This window comes from Thalassophryne amazonica, chromosome 8 (genome assembly GCF_902500255.1).
Source record: "Thalassophryne amazonica chromosome 8, fThaAma1.1, whole genome shotgun sequence".
NCBI lineage: Eukaryota > Metazoa > Chordata > Actinopteri > Batrachoidiformes > Batrachoididae > Thalassophryne > Thalassophryne amazonica.
In genome coordinates this window covers 112,998,429-113,015,797 of record NC_047110.1, presented here as the reverse complement: position 1 = coordinate 113,015,797, position 17,369 = coordinate 112,998,429, and the positions used below count along the sequence as shown (strand labels likewise).

The 17,369-nt window shown below is 41.5% G+C and overlaps 1 protein-coding gene, 1 long non-coding RNA gene and 2 other non-coding genes across 4 annotated transcripts; all 4 read right to left on the bottom strand.

Annotated features, from left to right (window-relative positions):
- Positions 1–2,758: 2,758 nt before the first annotated feature.
- Positions 2,759–2,830, bottom strand: trnag-ucc. The gene has a single exon. It is a non-coding gene; the product is annotated as a tRNA-Gly (tRNA).
- Positions 2,831–3,891: 1,061 nt separating this feature from the next.
- trnag-ucc lies at positions 3,892–3,963 on the bottom strand. Its single transcript has one exon. It is a non-coding gene; the product is annotated as a tRNA-Gly (tRNA).
- A 3,314-nt stretch (positions 3,964–7,277) lies between these two features.
- LOC117515175 lies at positions 7,278–9,625 on the bottom strand. Its single transcript, XR_004562095.1, has 2 exons — positions 9,566–9,625; positions 7,278–7,417 (listed from the first exon to the last, which is right to left on the bottom strand). It is a non-coding gene; the product is annotated as an uncharacterized LOC117515175 (long non-coding RNA).
- A 2,270-nt stretch (positions 9,626–11,895) lies between these two features.
- On the bottom strand, positions 11,896–17,072 carry LOC117514991 (craniofacial development protein 1-like; the record flags this gene model as incomplete). The annotated part of the gene is given in 5 exon segments (XM_034175551.1): positions 11,896–11,933; positions 12,111–12,250; positions 13,832–13,941; positions 16,826–16,946; positions 16,948–17,072. Coding segments are annotated over 5 exon segments (534 nt in total), but the record flags the coding sequence as incomplete, so codon positions are not given.
- Between the last annotated feature and the right edge of the window lie 297 nt (positions 17,073–17,369).

Genomic DNA, 17,369 nt, shown 5'->3' with positions numbered 1-17,369 from the left:
ATATCCTGATCAAAAATGACTCCAAGATTTCTCACAGTATTACTAGAGGTCAGGGAAATGCCATCCAGAGTAAAGATCTGGTTAGAGACCATGCTTCTAAGATTGTGGGGCCAAGTACAATAACTTCAGTTTTATCTGAGTTTAAAAGCAGGAAATTAGAGGTCATCCATGTCTTTATGTCTGTAAGACAATCCTGCAGTTTAGCTAATTGGTGTGTGTCCTCTGGTTTCATGGATAGATAAAGCTGGGTATCATCTGCGTAACAATGAAAATTTAAGCAATACCGTCTAATAATACTGCCTAAGGGAAGCATGTATAAAGTGAATAAAATTGGTCCTAGCACAGAACCTTGTGGAACTCCATAATTAACTTTAGTCTGTGAAGAAGATTCCCCATTTACATGAACAAACTGTAATCTATTAGACAAATATGATTCAAACCACCGCAGCGCAGTGCCCTTAATACCTATGACATGCTCTAATCTCTGTAATAAAATTTTATGGTCAACAGTATCAAAAGCAGCACTGAGGTCCAACAGAACAAGCACAGAGATAAGTCCACTGTCCGAAGCCATAAGAAGATCATTTGTAACCTTCACTAATGCTGTTTCTGTACTATGATGAATTCTAAAACCTGACTGAACCTCTTCAAATAGACCATTCCTCTGCAGGTGATCAGTTAGCTGTTTACAACTACCCTCTCAAGAATCTTTGAGAGAAAGGAAGGTTGGAGATTGGCCTATAATTAGCTAAGATAGCTGGGTCAAGTGATGGCTTTTTAAGTAATGGTTTAATTACTGCCACCTTAAAAGCCTGTGGTACATAGCCAACTAACAAAGATAAGTTGATCATATTTAAGATGAAGCATTAAATAATGGTAGGACTTCCTTGAGCAGCCTGGCAGGAATGGGGTCTAATAAACATGTTGATGGTTTGGATGAAGTAATAATGAAAATAACTCAGACAGAACAATCGGAGAGAAAGAGTCTAACCAAATACCGGCCATCACTGAAAGCAGCCAAAGATAACGATACATCTTTGGGATGATTATGAGTAATTTTTCTCTAATAGTCAAAATTTTGTTAGCAAAGAAAGTCATGAAGTCATTACTAGTTAAAGTTAATGGAATACTCAGCTCAATAGAGCTCTGACTCTTTGTCAGCCTGGCTACAGTGCTGAAAAGAAACCTGGGGTTGTTCTTATTTTCTTCAATTAGTGATGAGTAGAAAGATGTCCTAGCTTTACGGAGGGCTTTTTTATAGAGCAACAAACTCTTTTTCCAGGCTAAGTGAAGATCTTCTAAATTAGTGAGACGCCATTTCCTCTCCAACTTACGGGTTATCTGCTTTAAGCTACGAGTTTGTGAGTTATACCACGGAGTCAGACACTTCTGATTTAAAGCTCTCTTTTTCAGAGGAGCTACAGCATCCAAAGTTGTCTTCAATGAGGATGTAAAACCATTGACGAGATACTCTAACTCCCTTACAGAGTTTAGGTAGCTACTCTGCTCTGTGTTGGTATATGACATTAGAGAACATAAAGAAGGAATCATATCCTTAAACCTAGTTACAGCGCTTTCTGAAAGACTTCTAGTGTAATGAAACTTATTCCCCACTGCAGGGTAGTCCATCAGGGTAAATGTAAATGTTATTAAAAAATGATCAGACAGAAGGGAGTTTTCAGGGAATACTGTTAAGTCTTCTATTTCCATACCATAAGTCAAAACAAGATCTAAGATATGATTAAAGTGGTGGGTGGACTCATTTACTTTTTGAGCAAGCCAATAGAGTCTAATAATAGATTAAATGCAGTGTTGAGGCTGTCATTCTCAGCATCTGTGTGGATGTTAAAATCGCCCACTATAAGTATCACAACAAATCACAACAAAGTTGCCTCAAGGGGCTTCACACAAGTAAGATCTAACCTACCCAACCCCCAGAGCAGCACACAGGTGACAGTGGTAAGAAAAAACTCCCTCTGAGGATTTGAGGAAGAAACCTCAAGCAGACCAGATTCAAAGGGGCGACCCTCTGGCTTGGGCCATGCTAGCGACACAATTTACAAAACAAATATACATGGTGCACAGGACAAGAGGGTTGCAGAAACAAACACCACACCATCTCTGGATGGAGCTGCACCTTAAACAGAGAGAAAAAACCAGAATCAGGCATCAGAAAGACAACAGATACAGTATAATTTGTCAGCATTAAAAAACAAGGAAAAACAGGAAACACTAAGGTGATCGCCGGCCACTAGCACTAAGCTTCACTAAAAGACCCAGAATTTAGATAAAGTTAAGGCAGCGGCACGCTGCATTTACTGATAAAAATGAATTTAAAAGAGTATAAAGCATAGACATATACTATACCAGTATGCTAGACATACGAAAGGGAAATAAGTGCGTCTTAAGTGTGGACTGAAAGTCTCAACAGAATCTGGCTGTTTTATTGATGCAGGGAGATCATTCCACAGAACAGGGGCACAATAAGAGAAAGCTCTGTGATGTGTGGGGCTAGCAACTCCAGGAAGGACACATCCAGGCTGGACAAACTGATCAGGCAGGCTATGTAATCTAAAGTTCTTTATCAAATTCTTGTGTGATTTATATTTTTTTCTATTTAAGATTAACAAAAAATACATTCAGAAAAACTGAGGTGTGTTCACACTTTCAATCACTCTTATGTGTATATGTGCCGCCTTCTGTGTTTAATTCTGATTTGTCCAAGTAGGTTTTCTAACAAGGAAAACAACAAAGATACTGCATTAGCCAGGAATCGAACCCAGGTCAACTGCTTGGAAGGCAGCTATGCTAACCACTATACCACCAATGCACAGAGTCCTAAGTGACATCAAGTCCACCTGTAGCATGATGTCAATAGAACAAACAACACAGTGAAGGTTACAGTCATCTGCCATTTGACCCCAGTGACCTACAAGCCAAATGATGGAGGCCTAACTGATCTTGCCAGGGTCGTCTTGGAATCCACCTGATTGTGCGTCACATTTGGTCCAAATTAGGTTGCAAATCACATTTCTTGACCTTTGCCAAATTAACCATTTCAGGGTGATTTTGGGGTCAGTGTTCACTGGCATACAAAGGTCAAAGTGTGGGGTTACTCATCCAGGCAATGTTTACCCCGGACAGGTCACATGTCTGAGTGTCACACATGTGGCCTTTGGAAACTAGGAGGAAACTGAAACAAACACGGGAAGAACGCACAAATAAAAAAAGATTCTAACAACTGAACAAATAAATAAACAAAACATTCCAGCATTTGACATTGTTGTTGATCCGGTTTTGGTAAAAAACATTTTTTTTTGTCAAGCTGATTTTTACATAAAATCCAATTTTATGGAAGGGTCAAAATCACAGGATTTTTTCAAACATTACTAAATCTTCAGGTTAACATTTTCTCTCGTCTGGAGCTGTTTGTCCCTTCATGTGGACCCGTCATGTACCCATTGTCATTGCTAAACAAAAGCTGATTGGTCCACTGACCCATCAATCAATTCCTCAGCTATTGTTGAATTACAATGAAGGACTTTAAATTAAAACTGCATTCTTTAGAAAACTCTTGCAGCTTTTGCATGTGTTTTTTATATTATTTTACTTTGCTTATTATTTTACTTTGCTTACTTTTACTTTGTCATTGGTCTCATCTGATCTCATATTTAATCACGCAGTCTTGTAATATTCATCAAGATTGTATCCTGAAAGTTTAAAGCCAGGCAACAAAATCTTTTTATTTCGACATCAGGTACACAGGCTAGCTGTGCTAATGACGGTGTAGCAAAAGTAGGATTCTGTTTTACTGATTCTGTCACGTGTTTGAATCGGATTTAACAATATAATAAGAGCGAATGAGAGGAAAGGAAAAAAAAAAACAATACTTGCGTTGGCCGGGAATCGAACCCGGGTCAACTGCTTGGAAGGCAGCTATGCTAACCACTATACCACCAACGCGGACACGTTTAACTAGGCCAATTATTCATGCCATGAGTATGAAACTTGCTGAAAATATTTCTTAACTTCTATTCTTTTTGTAACTGCATTGGACGATCTTCGCTGTTCCTAAAACTCCATGGTGAAGATTTCTCTGCTCGCATTTAGCTTTACTTTCGACACGTACCGATCCTGACAAGTCAGACACACATCAACTATCACCGCAGGGAAACGCTTCAAAATAAAGTAACATTGCCAATAAAGAAATCGGTAACTTCCCATCGATCGTTCATGAATTCTATTAATTTAATCTATACTCATAAAAGCTGGTCATATAAATTACATATTATACCATGGAGGTTTTTATTTTTTAATGTTTAAAAAAATACCGATTTTATTTTGAAGGCCTGTACCTACCGTCTCGACCATTTTCATGGTGTTTCTGGTTTGCTGCGCCTCTCGAGCAAGAAAATCTAACTTGGAGCTCAACCTTCACCTTTTTAAATATCATGTACAATAAGTGAAAAATAAAATAAGTCCCACAGCGCAATGCTCCAGATTAAAAGAAGCTAGCAGCACGCGCGTTATGACTGACGTCATCAGAACAGGTGGCTCCAGAGAAACGACATATTTGTAAATAATTCGTGGTTTAATTTTTGGTCGAAAAGGTTTACTTACATTTTGAGGTAAACTGTCGGTGCTCGGTAATTTAAAAAGCATTTTTTCAAGTGACTTTCATAACTTTGTGAGACTATCCTGGAAGCCGTTTCAACATTTTCGACAGTTAAAGTGGGTGGAGATCTTTTTTATTATTTACATTTGCTAACAAATCAATCAATCAATCTTATTTATATAGCCTTTTCCACAGCCCAAAGGGTGACCAAAGTGCCTCGCAGTCAGATAAAAAACACAAGGTTACAGGTAACAAGACGATAATAATATAGGCTTTTTGGTTGTTTTGGGCCACCTTAGTTATTTTCTGAATGAATTCCCTTCTCGTCTGGGTTGTGGGTATCGATTTGAACAAACGTGCAAATTAAACTCAATCATGAAGCATGTGATCAAATATTGGTGAGGTGACCATGAATAATTAAGAGCTCCGTGTTCTAACATTTAGCCCTCTGGCTGTTCTGTAAATTAAACATGATGTTAGACACGTGTTTGTAAGCGCAGCTTTGAATGGCAAACAGCACCGTTAAATTATAAAAGCCGTTACAGGCGTCGGATAAACTGTACCTGCTCTATAATTAATAAGTAGCCTATAGCTTATTTGGCAACGTGACTTGTCAAGCTAGTTAGCTTTCCATAAGCATGTGTGGTTTCCTGTTAGCGAGCTAATCTTGTGCAGAAATTATTTATCCTAGTAGTTGTGATATTCGTATGATTGTTAACGTCCTTCTCACTGACGTGACACAAAACACAGACAGTTGTGGGTTTTTTTTATTGGTTTACCAAGTGAACATTCACTTACAGCAAAAACATTGACAAAAAGATTAAATTTACAACTGAAAGCAATACAATAATTCCATCACCTAACACTGCCGGTATTTAAGCAAAATCAAAGTGGAATGTTAGCTACATCACATTATCTGTGAATGTTTAAAACCTGACAACAAAAAAGATTTTACCAATCACAAAAAATATTGAGCACCCAGTTCAAAGACTGGCTATGGCTAACTAGCCTAGCACCTTTGCTAGCATGACTGGTAAATCTGTGGGTCAAACTAATTAGCGTTGCATAAGCATGTGGTTTAGCTGTCCCTTTGGCCTGCTCCCTTGTTTTTGCACACGGGGTCGCCACAGCAAATCCAAGGTGGATCTGCATGTTGAATTGGCACAGGTTTCACGCCCGATGCCCTTCCTGACGCAACTCCAATGGAGAAATGTGGCAGGGGTGGGATTTGAACCCGGAACTTTCTGCACTGAAACCAAGCGCACTAACCACTTGGCCACCACCTTACGTTGTGATAATTCAATATGATGATTAGCATTGTGCTAACAGACACAAGACAAAATACAGGAAGTGCTGCACCAAAGGATCAGCATCACCTGTTTAGGATGGTTTTGTTGCCAACTACAAAACAAACTTTGCACAGAATCCAGATGAATGAAGAGATCAGACATCGAAATGGAATCTCAACTTTTTTATTAAAAGTACTGCAACAGTTTGATGAATCAATATTCAAATGAACACATGAATACGATCTTTCAGTGTTCAGTCTGAGGCAGTAACGCTTCTCGTACGTAGCTGTATAAAAAAAAATGCAAATTCTATTTGTATTTATAGATTCTGATAGTGTCAATTTAGGTCACATGATTATGATGTTATACACCTTCACTTTTCTATCTGCATGTACGGCACAGAGTACCTTTGAAGTAACAATCTTAAATACTCTGTGGTTCCAAAGTATTTGTAATTATTTTTACAACTTTACCACAGTCGCTTAATATTTTAAGTAAAAAAACAAACAAAATCTTTAGCATGACACCGACTGTGCTGTTGGCTCAACAAGTCTGACACCCTACCATAGTGTCTCAGACCCTACGACGGGTCGGTCATAATGTGAAGTCATTGTACATACCAGTAAGAAGCTTACTGCCCGTAAAGAGAGCATTAACCCAAAGTACAACTGTTAACCTGAACCACGACCCCAAACATGACTGTGCCACGTACAGACAGAATTTGACATTATTATTAATATGGCTACATACGAACAGCCACTGTATCATTGAAAACAGTAAATGTACAAACACAGTATCAAAAAATGTTGTTCAAAAAACAAAAAAGTCAGCATGTGGGTCAAAGGTCAGAAGGAAGCAGCAACATGAAGACAAACTTGATCCAACTCGTTTAGTCATTTGACAGAAAACAAGCAGAACTTTTTTATTTTTATGTCTGATAACTCATTTGATAAAGTTGTGAAACAAAAGCTTGAAGAAGTTTTACGTCACTTTAAATCTGTCACATTTTACTTTTAACATGTATTTCCGGCGGACAGACGATGGGTTACCAGCCGATTACAAACTGGTTAACTGTTTCAGAACAGATTCATCTTGTCATTTACCCAAAAGTGTTAGAAAACATTTTCATGAACACCACAAATAAACAACTAACATAAAGCAGCTAAATGTGACAGAAATGAAAATACGCAGATCAACAGTTTAACACAAAAATAACAGTAATTTGAAGTTTGGTGTTCAGAGAACAGTGATGGACGTTCTTCATCTCCAGATGGTCGACTCCATAATAAACTACTGCTTAGGTTTCAGCTTTGTGTAGAACAAAAGTGATGAAAATCTGAAAATTTAAATGTCAGAAAGACATCAAACTATTTCTGTCCTGGTGGACGAGCAGCAGCTTGGCCGCTCTAAAATATCGACGTGTCATCGTTTCATGTTGCTGAGTCGCACCGCTTTTTCCAGCTCGAACTGTCGATGGTCAACACGCTCCAGGAAGTTCTTCCGCTCCACGTACCTAAAAACAGAGAAACTCAAAATTATGTATGTTTTTTAGCTTAAAAAGGGCCTGAACAGGAGTTAGTTTTTTTTTTTGGGGGGGGGGGGGGATCAAAGGGTTAACTATAAGAGCAATAATAATAATAATATAATAATAACAACAACAACAACAAAAAAAAAAAGAGTCATTTTAACCAAATATGGGGAAAGTGACATGGTCATATTGTCTGCTTTCACTGAAATATTGACCTTTTGGGGACGCCCCAAAAGGATTCATTCATAAAGGGGATTCATTCATAAAGTTCAATTTACCACAACCGACAGTCACCCAAGGAATGTCTATACAAAATTACAGAAGAATTCACCGAAAACGGCGAAACAGTGCAAACTGTTTGAAATTAACGCACCACGAAACATCACGCCAATGGGCAGGTGTGCATGAAACCGGTGCGAGAGTTCGTGCACGCGCTGGTGTCTTTTGGGCAAGAACACACAGTGCCAGCTGCGGCACATTGCACCTGTGGGACCACACTGTGCCGCTTATGTGGGGGAAAAAAAAAAAGAACTGGACCCCACTGGACACGAACCTGCACAGTCCAAAAGCTCTGATTACCAGTCAGAGACTTACCACTGAGCTACGGAGCTGTTCTCTGAAAGCTGCAGGAATCTGCCTCATATCAGGAAGGACATGGAAGTATTACAAAAAATAAATTAAAAATCAGACACCATATAAAAACACCACATTTATCAAGCGGGCAATACAAATATGATCCGTCTGTTCCTCTGTATGGTCACAGACATACAGTCATGAAATGACATGAATGAGAAGCAGTTCGATCGTCTCATTCATGTCCACATCTGCTGGCGCGTCTCCAACCCGGTCGCACGCGTGTGTTGTGGACGACGCGCCGCAAGACACACATCATGTGGAACAGAGCTCACGTGGGTGACGTGACAGTGAGATCACCTGCTGCGTGTTCTGATCTGACGGTCCGTCTCAGCCTGGGACCAGCATGTCCATGTGCACACCGTGCAGGCACTCGCTTGCTGCAGCACGTCACCATAGTGATATATGTTTTTATTTATGTCCACTTGATAACAGCAAAAAGACACACGTGCATCACAGTGGACAGTTATGGACACCACAGATGGATACCACAGTACGTGGTGTCCAGCTGGACTGTCCGGATCCACAGATTTCCACAGCTGCTTCAGTGGGAGGACACCACCTCCTGTCATCTCAGCGCACACACCAAAGCCACACTCGCATGGGCTTAGACAAATTTCTCTGTGAGTATGAAAGTGAGTGTCTGCAGTCTGCTGTCGTGCCAAGAGTGTGAATGGCCACACATTTTCTAAGTGCCAAGCGAGCGGTGTTAGATGTTCGTGTGTGTCACTGGAATTTGGCCTGCTTTGATGGGTTTACACAGCGCACATTTTTTGTCTTTCAAGCACTTTGTGTTGCAAATAGTTGGAGCAACCGCGTGCACGAGGCGGGAGGCAGGGACGACATTACACAGTTTTCAAACGATTCCCCTGCATCATGCGACTAAGTGTGCACTTCATCCAAAGTTCACCACTATGTGTGACGGGGCCCTTAAGAAAGATGTGGCACACAGTGCACGGCGCTCCTCACACGGCACACGGTGTCTCACACGGCGCACGGCGCTCCTCGACACGGCGCACCTCAACACGGCGCACGGCGCACCTTTCAAAACGGCGCTCCTCAACACGGCGCACGGCGCTCCTCAACACGGCGCACGGCGTCCTCAACACGGCGCACCTCACACGGCGCACTGCGCTCGGCCCGGGGCACACGGCCCACGGTGCTCAGCCCACGTGCTCGGCGCTCACCCTGTGGACCTGAAACAACAGCTGAAAACACACATTCAACTGGATTTTTAAAAAAGCTGATCTGGTTTTTGTCTGTTGTAAAATAAATAGATACATAAATAAATACAAACTGTCTCCAGACTGTTTGCCAAAAGATCAGATTTGACAGACCGCGTACTGCAGACGACCTGAAACTAAAAGACGAAGCACCGACGACTGAAGCTACATCACTGGATTATACAGAAGAGAAAAATAACCACCCTGTTAGTGTCATTTATGTCAATGTCACAGGAGGACTAGTGGTTGTTACGTCCTGCTCCGTCCTTCCACTTACCCGTCTCTCCCTCGGTTGTGGATGGCGAGCTCTTCTGTTGATGCCCCTCCTCTGATTTGTTACGTGTCCCAGTCCATTTTGGACTTCTCCAGCGTGCTCATCTCTGCTTCTTCCCCCCGATTTGACTCAGGATGCTCGACTGCCGCCGGACGCTTGGTACTAAAAAACACTCAGGGGGAAATAGTGGACACCAGGTCTGACTTTTTTGGACATGTCTAAAAAACGGCCAGCGCAGTGCAGTGGCCCACCCCTTTTTGTAAAGAACTGCTACAAATCATTTTTATTAAGCAAGTCCCTTCGGCTGCTCCCTTTTTTGCACTCGGGGTCGCCCACAGCAAATCCAGGTGGATCCGCATATTGAATTGGCACAGGTTTTAAGCCGGATGCCATTCCTGACGCAACTCCACATTACACAGAGAAATGTGGCCGGGGTGGGATTTGAACCCGGAGCCTTCTGAACCTGAAACCAAGTGCATTAACCACTTGGCCAACCACCCCTCCACGAAATTTTTTTATTTAATATGCAAATTCTCAGATTTCAGCTTCTTAAATGTGAATATTTTGTTTTTGTTCCTCCTCACGGAGAGTAAACTGGAGAAACGATGACATTCAAGGACGTAGTCATCAATAAGTTGTCATGCTAATGTTAGCCTGCTAGTACTTGCTTATATCATGTTACAGGTTTCCATCGTAATGTTAGTCCCTTAGCATCAGGCTATGCGACGCTACCGAGTTCTCTCATGCCACATTAGCATCATATTATCTGACCGTTGCAAGCTTTCATGCCAACGTTAGCCCATTAGCATCTGTTAAGGGACTGTTGCGAGTTTTCATGTCACAACGTCAGCCCATTACATCATATTAGTGATTGTTGCTAGTTTTTCATGTCCAACGTTAGCCCATGGGATCATGTTACGTAACTGTTGCAAGCTTCATGCAACATTAGCTCATCAGTATCATGTTAAGTGACTGTTGTAAGTTTTCATGTGGACATTGGCCATTAGCATCGTGCTACGTGACTGTGGTAAGATTTTCATGCCAACATTAGCCCATTAGCATCGGTTATGTATCTGTTGTGAGTTTTTCATGCCACTGCTAGCCAAATAACATCATATTAGGTGACTGTTGCGAGGTTAATGTCAACGTTAGCCCCTTAGCAACGTGTTATGTGACTGTGTGAGTTTCATGCCAATGTTAACACATTAGCATTGTGTTATGTGACTGTTGCAGGTTTTCATGCCAACGTTAGCCCATTAGCATTGTGTTACGTGACTGTGCAGGTTTTCATGCCAATATTAGCCCATTAGCATCATGAGTTTTCATGTCAACGTTAGCCCGTTAGCATTGTGTTATGTGACCGTTGTGAGTTTTCATATCAATGTCATTCCATTAGCATCATGTTACATGACCCTAGCAAGTTTCCAAGTCAGCATTAGCTCATTAACATTGTGTTAAGTGACCACTGCGAGTTTTCAAGACACGTGAATAAACCCACTGTGAATCGCTGCTTTTCAGGCGCTCCCCTTCAGCCACCACAAGTATGGATGTTTAGCACATCATAATTCCCGTTGCTCACAGTGGAGGCACTCCATTCATGCTAACATTAGGTGAGCTGCCGACAGACTTTACCAATTTTTGGGATTTCAGTCGATTACAACGACTTTTCCATCTGGATTGGACTAATAGCAATTAAAACAAACAGGTGATCAATGGCTAATGTTCTGAGGAGGTAATGGTCAGTGTTTAAACACGTTGTGCTTGAGACCAGAGGATCACTGGTTGAAATCCCAGCCCTGACCGGAAAATCACTAAGGGCTCTTGGGCAAGTTAATCACCTAGTTGCTCCGGTGTGTAGTGAGTACCCTTGTCTGGCAGCAGCCTCACCTCGGGGTGAATGTGAGGCATTATTGTAAAGCGCTTTGAAGCATCTGATGCAGACTATATATATATATATATATTATACTATATGCAGGTCCATTACCATTTATGTGGCATTAGGCCCGCTCCCTGGCCATCACAGCCTCATCTAAACTGTAGTAAACACACTCATCGGTTGCATTCTAAACCAGGAGCACTGATCGCAATCTGCAAACAACAGCACCAACTTCAGAAACTGTGCACGTTGATGAAGGCGGGGCATTGACGGCTGCTCCTGTTGCCCCGCGTCTCTCAGACACACAAAGATAAAGAGGAAATAGCTTCTGGACGCAGTGCACATCCTGTCTGATGGATGATAATTTCCTGATTCCTGTCTGGAGGTTTTGGAGGAATAATATGCAACATCCTCAATCATTTGTTGTCACGGCAACCAAAGGTATGAAGAGCAGCAGTTAAGAGCGGAAACCCCCGCCAGAGTCCTGCGCACTTTCTATATTAAAAACAAAAGCAAGCAAACATTATTTTAATGCCAGAATGGAAGTTAAAGAAATAAACACTGACAGGAAACTTGTTTCCATGGTAACGGGGGATCTCCGAACCCAGATCACCAGAACCAGATGAATGGGCTTGATGCATTCACATCAGATCGCTCAGCATGAACTCTGACCTCTGAACGTGTATGATCGATACCTGGCAGCAGGAGGAGGTGGTCCTCTGGACGCCGAGCTGTTCTCTTCTTCTTTTGTGTTCTGGCTCTTCAGGAATCTCTTGGCTTCTCTGGAGTTGGCTGATATCTCTTTATTTACTCTGCAACAAACAAACAACTGAAGGTTTATAATCACTGAATATTTCACATGACCGAGAACACGAACTTCAGATATGTTTCTCGTAGACGAAGGATGATCCTGAATGGGTTCAAGGTCAAGGTTATTGGGGTCAATGGTCATAGGCTCCACTTCAGTGAACACTTTGCCATTTATGATGAGCGCATGTTTTTAATTAATTTTCAATTAAAGTGAGTTCACAGTGTGTCGAGTTGGTTTGTAATTTGTTCAAATACTCGAAGTTTGTTTAAAGTGGACAACACGGACGACGTTACAAATCGCTGCTACAAATCTGTCAAAATCTCACTGCAACATAAACGCAGCCACTCGACCTGGACGGGTTCTGACCAAACGCTGTGAACAACAGGCGTGTTTTAAATAAAGAGCCGTGCAGCTGACAGAACCAGAGTCCAGACAGAAGACGCTCCACCAGCATCCATCGCAGCCGGGAGAAGTATTTATGCTAATTCTATGCAGCCATAATACAGTGTGTGTTCCACAGCGCCGTGCACGGAGGGACGTCAAGAGCATGAGACTGAGATACACGTCCTGAAGGCTGGTGTGCAAAACAAATTAACAAAACACCGTCTGCGATGGACTTTCAAAATCATTCATTCCTGTGAAAGACAATCGGTGCTGAAAGCGTTCATCACGGTCGCCACGGAAACCAACACAAACACTGTTATGATCACGTGGGTGGCGAGGAAGCAAGCACATCAGCACACACTGATGTTCCGCTGGAACCACGGCAAAACTGCGTTTTTTACAACTTCACACCATCAACTACAGCAGCACTCAGAGCGCGGGGCGGTGACGACGCCATCAGCCCGGAGAGCGAGGTGACGCCGTCAGACCAGACAATTATGAATATTTAGGTTTAGTCTTTTTTGCAGTTTTTTACTTTAACATTAAAGGAAAAAAATCTCAAGTTTGTCCTCAGGGTGGCGCTAATGAAAAGGTCATGTGAGTAAAATCAGAAGGTTTTATTCTGTAGTGTTCTCTAATTTAAAAATATTTAAATCTACATATTTAAAAAATATGTAGATTATTTCAGCGTGTGACACAGACGGAGCGCATTTAACAGCAGCTTCAGTGCAGAATGATGTAGACAAGATGAATGGATGAATCTTTCAGAAATCAACACTTAAACATCTGATTCTACAAAAAACCCCACTCAACTCAGACTCAGTCTTCTCAAAGGCCACGTTTCAGTTATAATACAGTGTTTTGTGTAAGTACAGCACCAGCTACTGGACAAATCTGAAAATAACTTCAGTCATGAATGAGTTTTTTTGTTTTTTCTATGTCTGTCTTTTCTTTCACTCATGTCTAATTTCTGATCAGTAAAACCTGGGTTTCATCGTTTGAAGAACAGTTTCAGGACTTCGAAAGCTGAAGAAGTCACTCAGACAATCACCGAAATGTCTTGAAGACCAACAACAAGTCCAGCTGCTGCCAGTCTCTGTGTGTGTCCAACCTGGACGATGGAGAACCTTCAGGAGGACTAATGAGCATGCAGACATGCAGAAGTACTGGGTGCTGTGAGGAGGGTTTGGGGCCGTACCTGACCTCTTCTCCGGCAAAGTCAAACACTTTGGTAATGGTGACTTTAGAAGGTTCTGGCGCTTTAGTTTCTGCACATAAACGAGAATCCTTTGATGCTGAAGAATCAGCCTGAGACAGAAGAACACAAGAACATGGAGAAACATCATCAGTGGTTAACTCAGACCATCTCAGCGCTCCTCAACCCAAAGCACAGCTCCTCAGTGGAACGTCCGAGTACCAAAAATGCTCTGTACCCAGTCAAAGCCCGCTGAGGTAAAACATGGGTTCTCAGCTCTGCTCCTCACAAACCCACCTGTCGGCGCTGCACCTGCACATAAGACACATCAGGTGAATTCTGGTTGGCTGAACACACCTGGCTCTGCACATCAGGTCTGTGTAGATCAAAGAGGGCTGAAAACTCTGCAGTGTAGGATCCTGAGGAGCAGGCTTCAGAACCCTGAATGTTTGGGATTAGAACACTTAACTCGGGTTTAAAACATGGTTCCCAGTATTCAAATGGGTACAGAGCACAACTGCATCACATTTGGTGCTTTTAGAACTGCGGTGGACCAGTGGTCTGTGAGCAACTGCTTGTGGTCCCTGACAGGGATGGGGCGGATCTGATCCAATAACGGTATTGGGTTCTGATACGTAATTCATGGATCACAAAATTTAGAAATCCATGCCACAGTTTGCAGCCAGCTAAGCAGCACTGACTGCAACTGACCACAATTCATCACATCTGCTGTATTTTACACAAGAAACATTACAAACCAAGACAGCAAGGTGCGATGTTTGCACAGCTGTTGGTGGAAGCTCCGTCGCGACCTACAATACAGCAAACTTAAGCAAACACTTGAAAAAGTGCCACATTAAAGAGCCCAAGGATTTTTTAGTCAGAATCAGAAAGACAGACCAAATATGAGTAAATTAAGTACTTTTATTTATTATTTTGGTGGTTTCTTGTTGCATTATGGAAATGCGCTCTATGCTGAAAATGGCACAGGTACTCTGAGCAGGTGTGCCATCTGGTGTTCAAGAGATGAAACTTCAGCAACTGACCCAACAATAATTAAAGTACTTAATTCTTACACCAAAACACCGAATCTAGTCTTGTGTCTTAGATATACCTTCTGGAAAATTGTAGCTGAACTTTCAGGTCTTCTTTTTAAGAAAGTCCTCCTCTAAACACGTCATCATGAGGCCGTATAAATGGGGATACAAAATATCCTCATATAAAATCAACAGTAATATATTAAAGCAAACAGCTCTGGTATGGGAATAGTATCGGTATCGGCAGATATCCAAATTCAGGTATCGGGATCGGACTGGAAGTGAAAAAAATGTGGATCAGTGCATTCCTGGTCCCTGAGTATTAGTAAAATATAAATTAACTAATATCTTATGCTAACTCCAAAGTGTTTCTAGACAGTAATATACTGTTGCTCTGGTAAACACACCAGTTGTTTTGGGGCATTTAGGCGCTCCTTGGTCTGAAAACATCTGAGAAACATGGGTTTAGAACATTATAGCATCTGTAAATCTGTGTTTAAAAGACAGCACCTTCACTATTTCTTGGGTTTAGCATAAAGCACCTGCTTTGTTTGGTTTAAAACGTGAATATTCACCAGTCTTCTATATGTTTTGGTTTAAAACACTGCACACTGTACGTCTGGGTCAAAAGTAATTAATTTTCTATAACTGTGATTTTCAGCAGGTCAGATGAATGCCTAAACAAGAAGACTAAAAAAATAATATTAATTACAGAAATTGATTCCCACATTTTCCAAGTATAAGTCACGTCTATTTTCTGTGTTATCAGATCTTTAATTTGGGATTTTTGTCAAACTTGTGCCAATTCAACACACAGGTCCACCTTAGACTTGCTGTGGTGATGCCAAGTGCAAACAAGGAAGCAGCTGAAGGGACTTACTTTACTTTTATTATTATTGACATTTTTGTATTAATGAGATTTTTAGTGCTTTGATTCTTGAAAAAAAAAATCCATATAAACTGTCATGATTAATTATCATTATTAAGGCACATGATTTTTTTTTTTTTTTTTTTTTGGGGGGGGGGGGGGGGGGTATATTAGTGGCATAGCAGTGTAAGTTGCAGGACCTCCTAAACTTTCTCTGAAAAACACAGTAAATTACCCTGAGTTTGTGAATGATGAACTGGGGGAATTGAGGATGAACCTCTGTGTGTATTTAAAGGCCGGCCTAACACCCAGGGCCTTCTGTACAATAACATTTCTAAAATAACAATCATGGAACCAAAAGTAACTAGACAAAAATTTTCTTCGGGTTTCTCCTTTTTTGTTTGGGTCACCAGATACTCTACGTGACATAACTCCACATGTACAAGGAGAACAGGCATGGGCAGTCATGAACCAGAACCTTCTGCCACCACTGAGGAACGAGGCCCAAATTACCCCCAGGAACACAAGTAAGAAAGATGAAGGACAGAAATGTGACATCATCCCCCCTTTAACGGAGGGTACGCAGGGAATAAAAAATAAAAAAACTGAAATAAATGACTTATAAACATTTATGGACAGAATCTGCATCTGGCAAAAACTGAGCTTGAAAGATTTTTTAAAATGTGCTGCAACTCTACTTTGACCATCGTTTGGGTTTTGAACACAGTCCATCCTGCATGTATCTGTTTTACCCGTAGAGCCCTGTGACAGACTGGTGTCCTGTCCAGGGTGAACCTGCCTCACACCTGTGGCTGCTGGGACAGGCTCCAGCCCCCGCGACCCTTAATTGGGGTAAGTGGTTGAAGAGGAGTGAGCTTTACCCATAGAATGTTAGGAACACGGCATCCCCTGTAGGTTTTAAAACACATTACACTGCGCACGCTGAAAACAGGATATCAATGGCGGAAATATGCCAGTTTGGAATCAACTGCATCACTCAAAAGTTGAAAATAAGAACCAGATTTTGACGACTCAAACGTTTTATTTTGAAACAGATCATTTCATAAGCACCTGTTGCAGTGTAAACGTTACCTTCTGCACGTGGCTCGACTGTGATGCAGGCGTACTGGGTTTTGGTCGGGATCCGACATCAGACAAGAAACTGGCCCAAAGCTCATCTGACTTCTTCTCTGTTTCTCTTCATTGTCCTCGTCCTCCTCAGCCTGTTTCCCTCCTTCAGTTGCTGCAGCTCCTCCGCTCCATCCTCATCCTTCTCGATTTTCAACACTCCTTTTTTCCTCTTCCTGGGGAGATTTTTGTTTTTCCAATAAGATAATCTAAAGTCACCAATTTAAATGACTAAGATGTAGAATTCTGCTGTGTTACATTAATGCTTCATAGAAAAGACATGAATAAATAACCTGTAACTGGGATCCGACTCCGATTATGACGAAACTTAGATTTAGTGATTTTTCAAGCAGCCAATGAATCTGTAACTTAAAATTATATTGTACCATATTCGCTCGTTGGGGTGCGCAGGGCCGAGCATCACCCCCCCCGTTTTTTTTTAAGAAAGTTGTTTAAGCGCTCACCTGAAATTAAATTACACATTTAATGAATGAGAAAAAGACAAAAA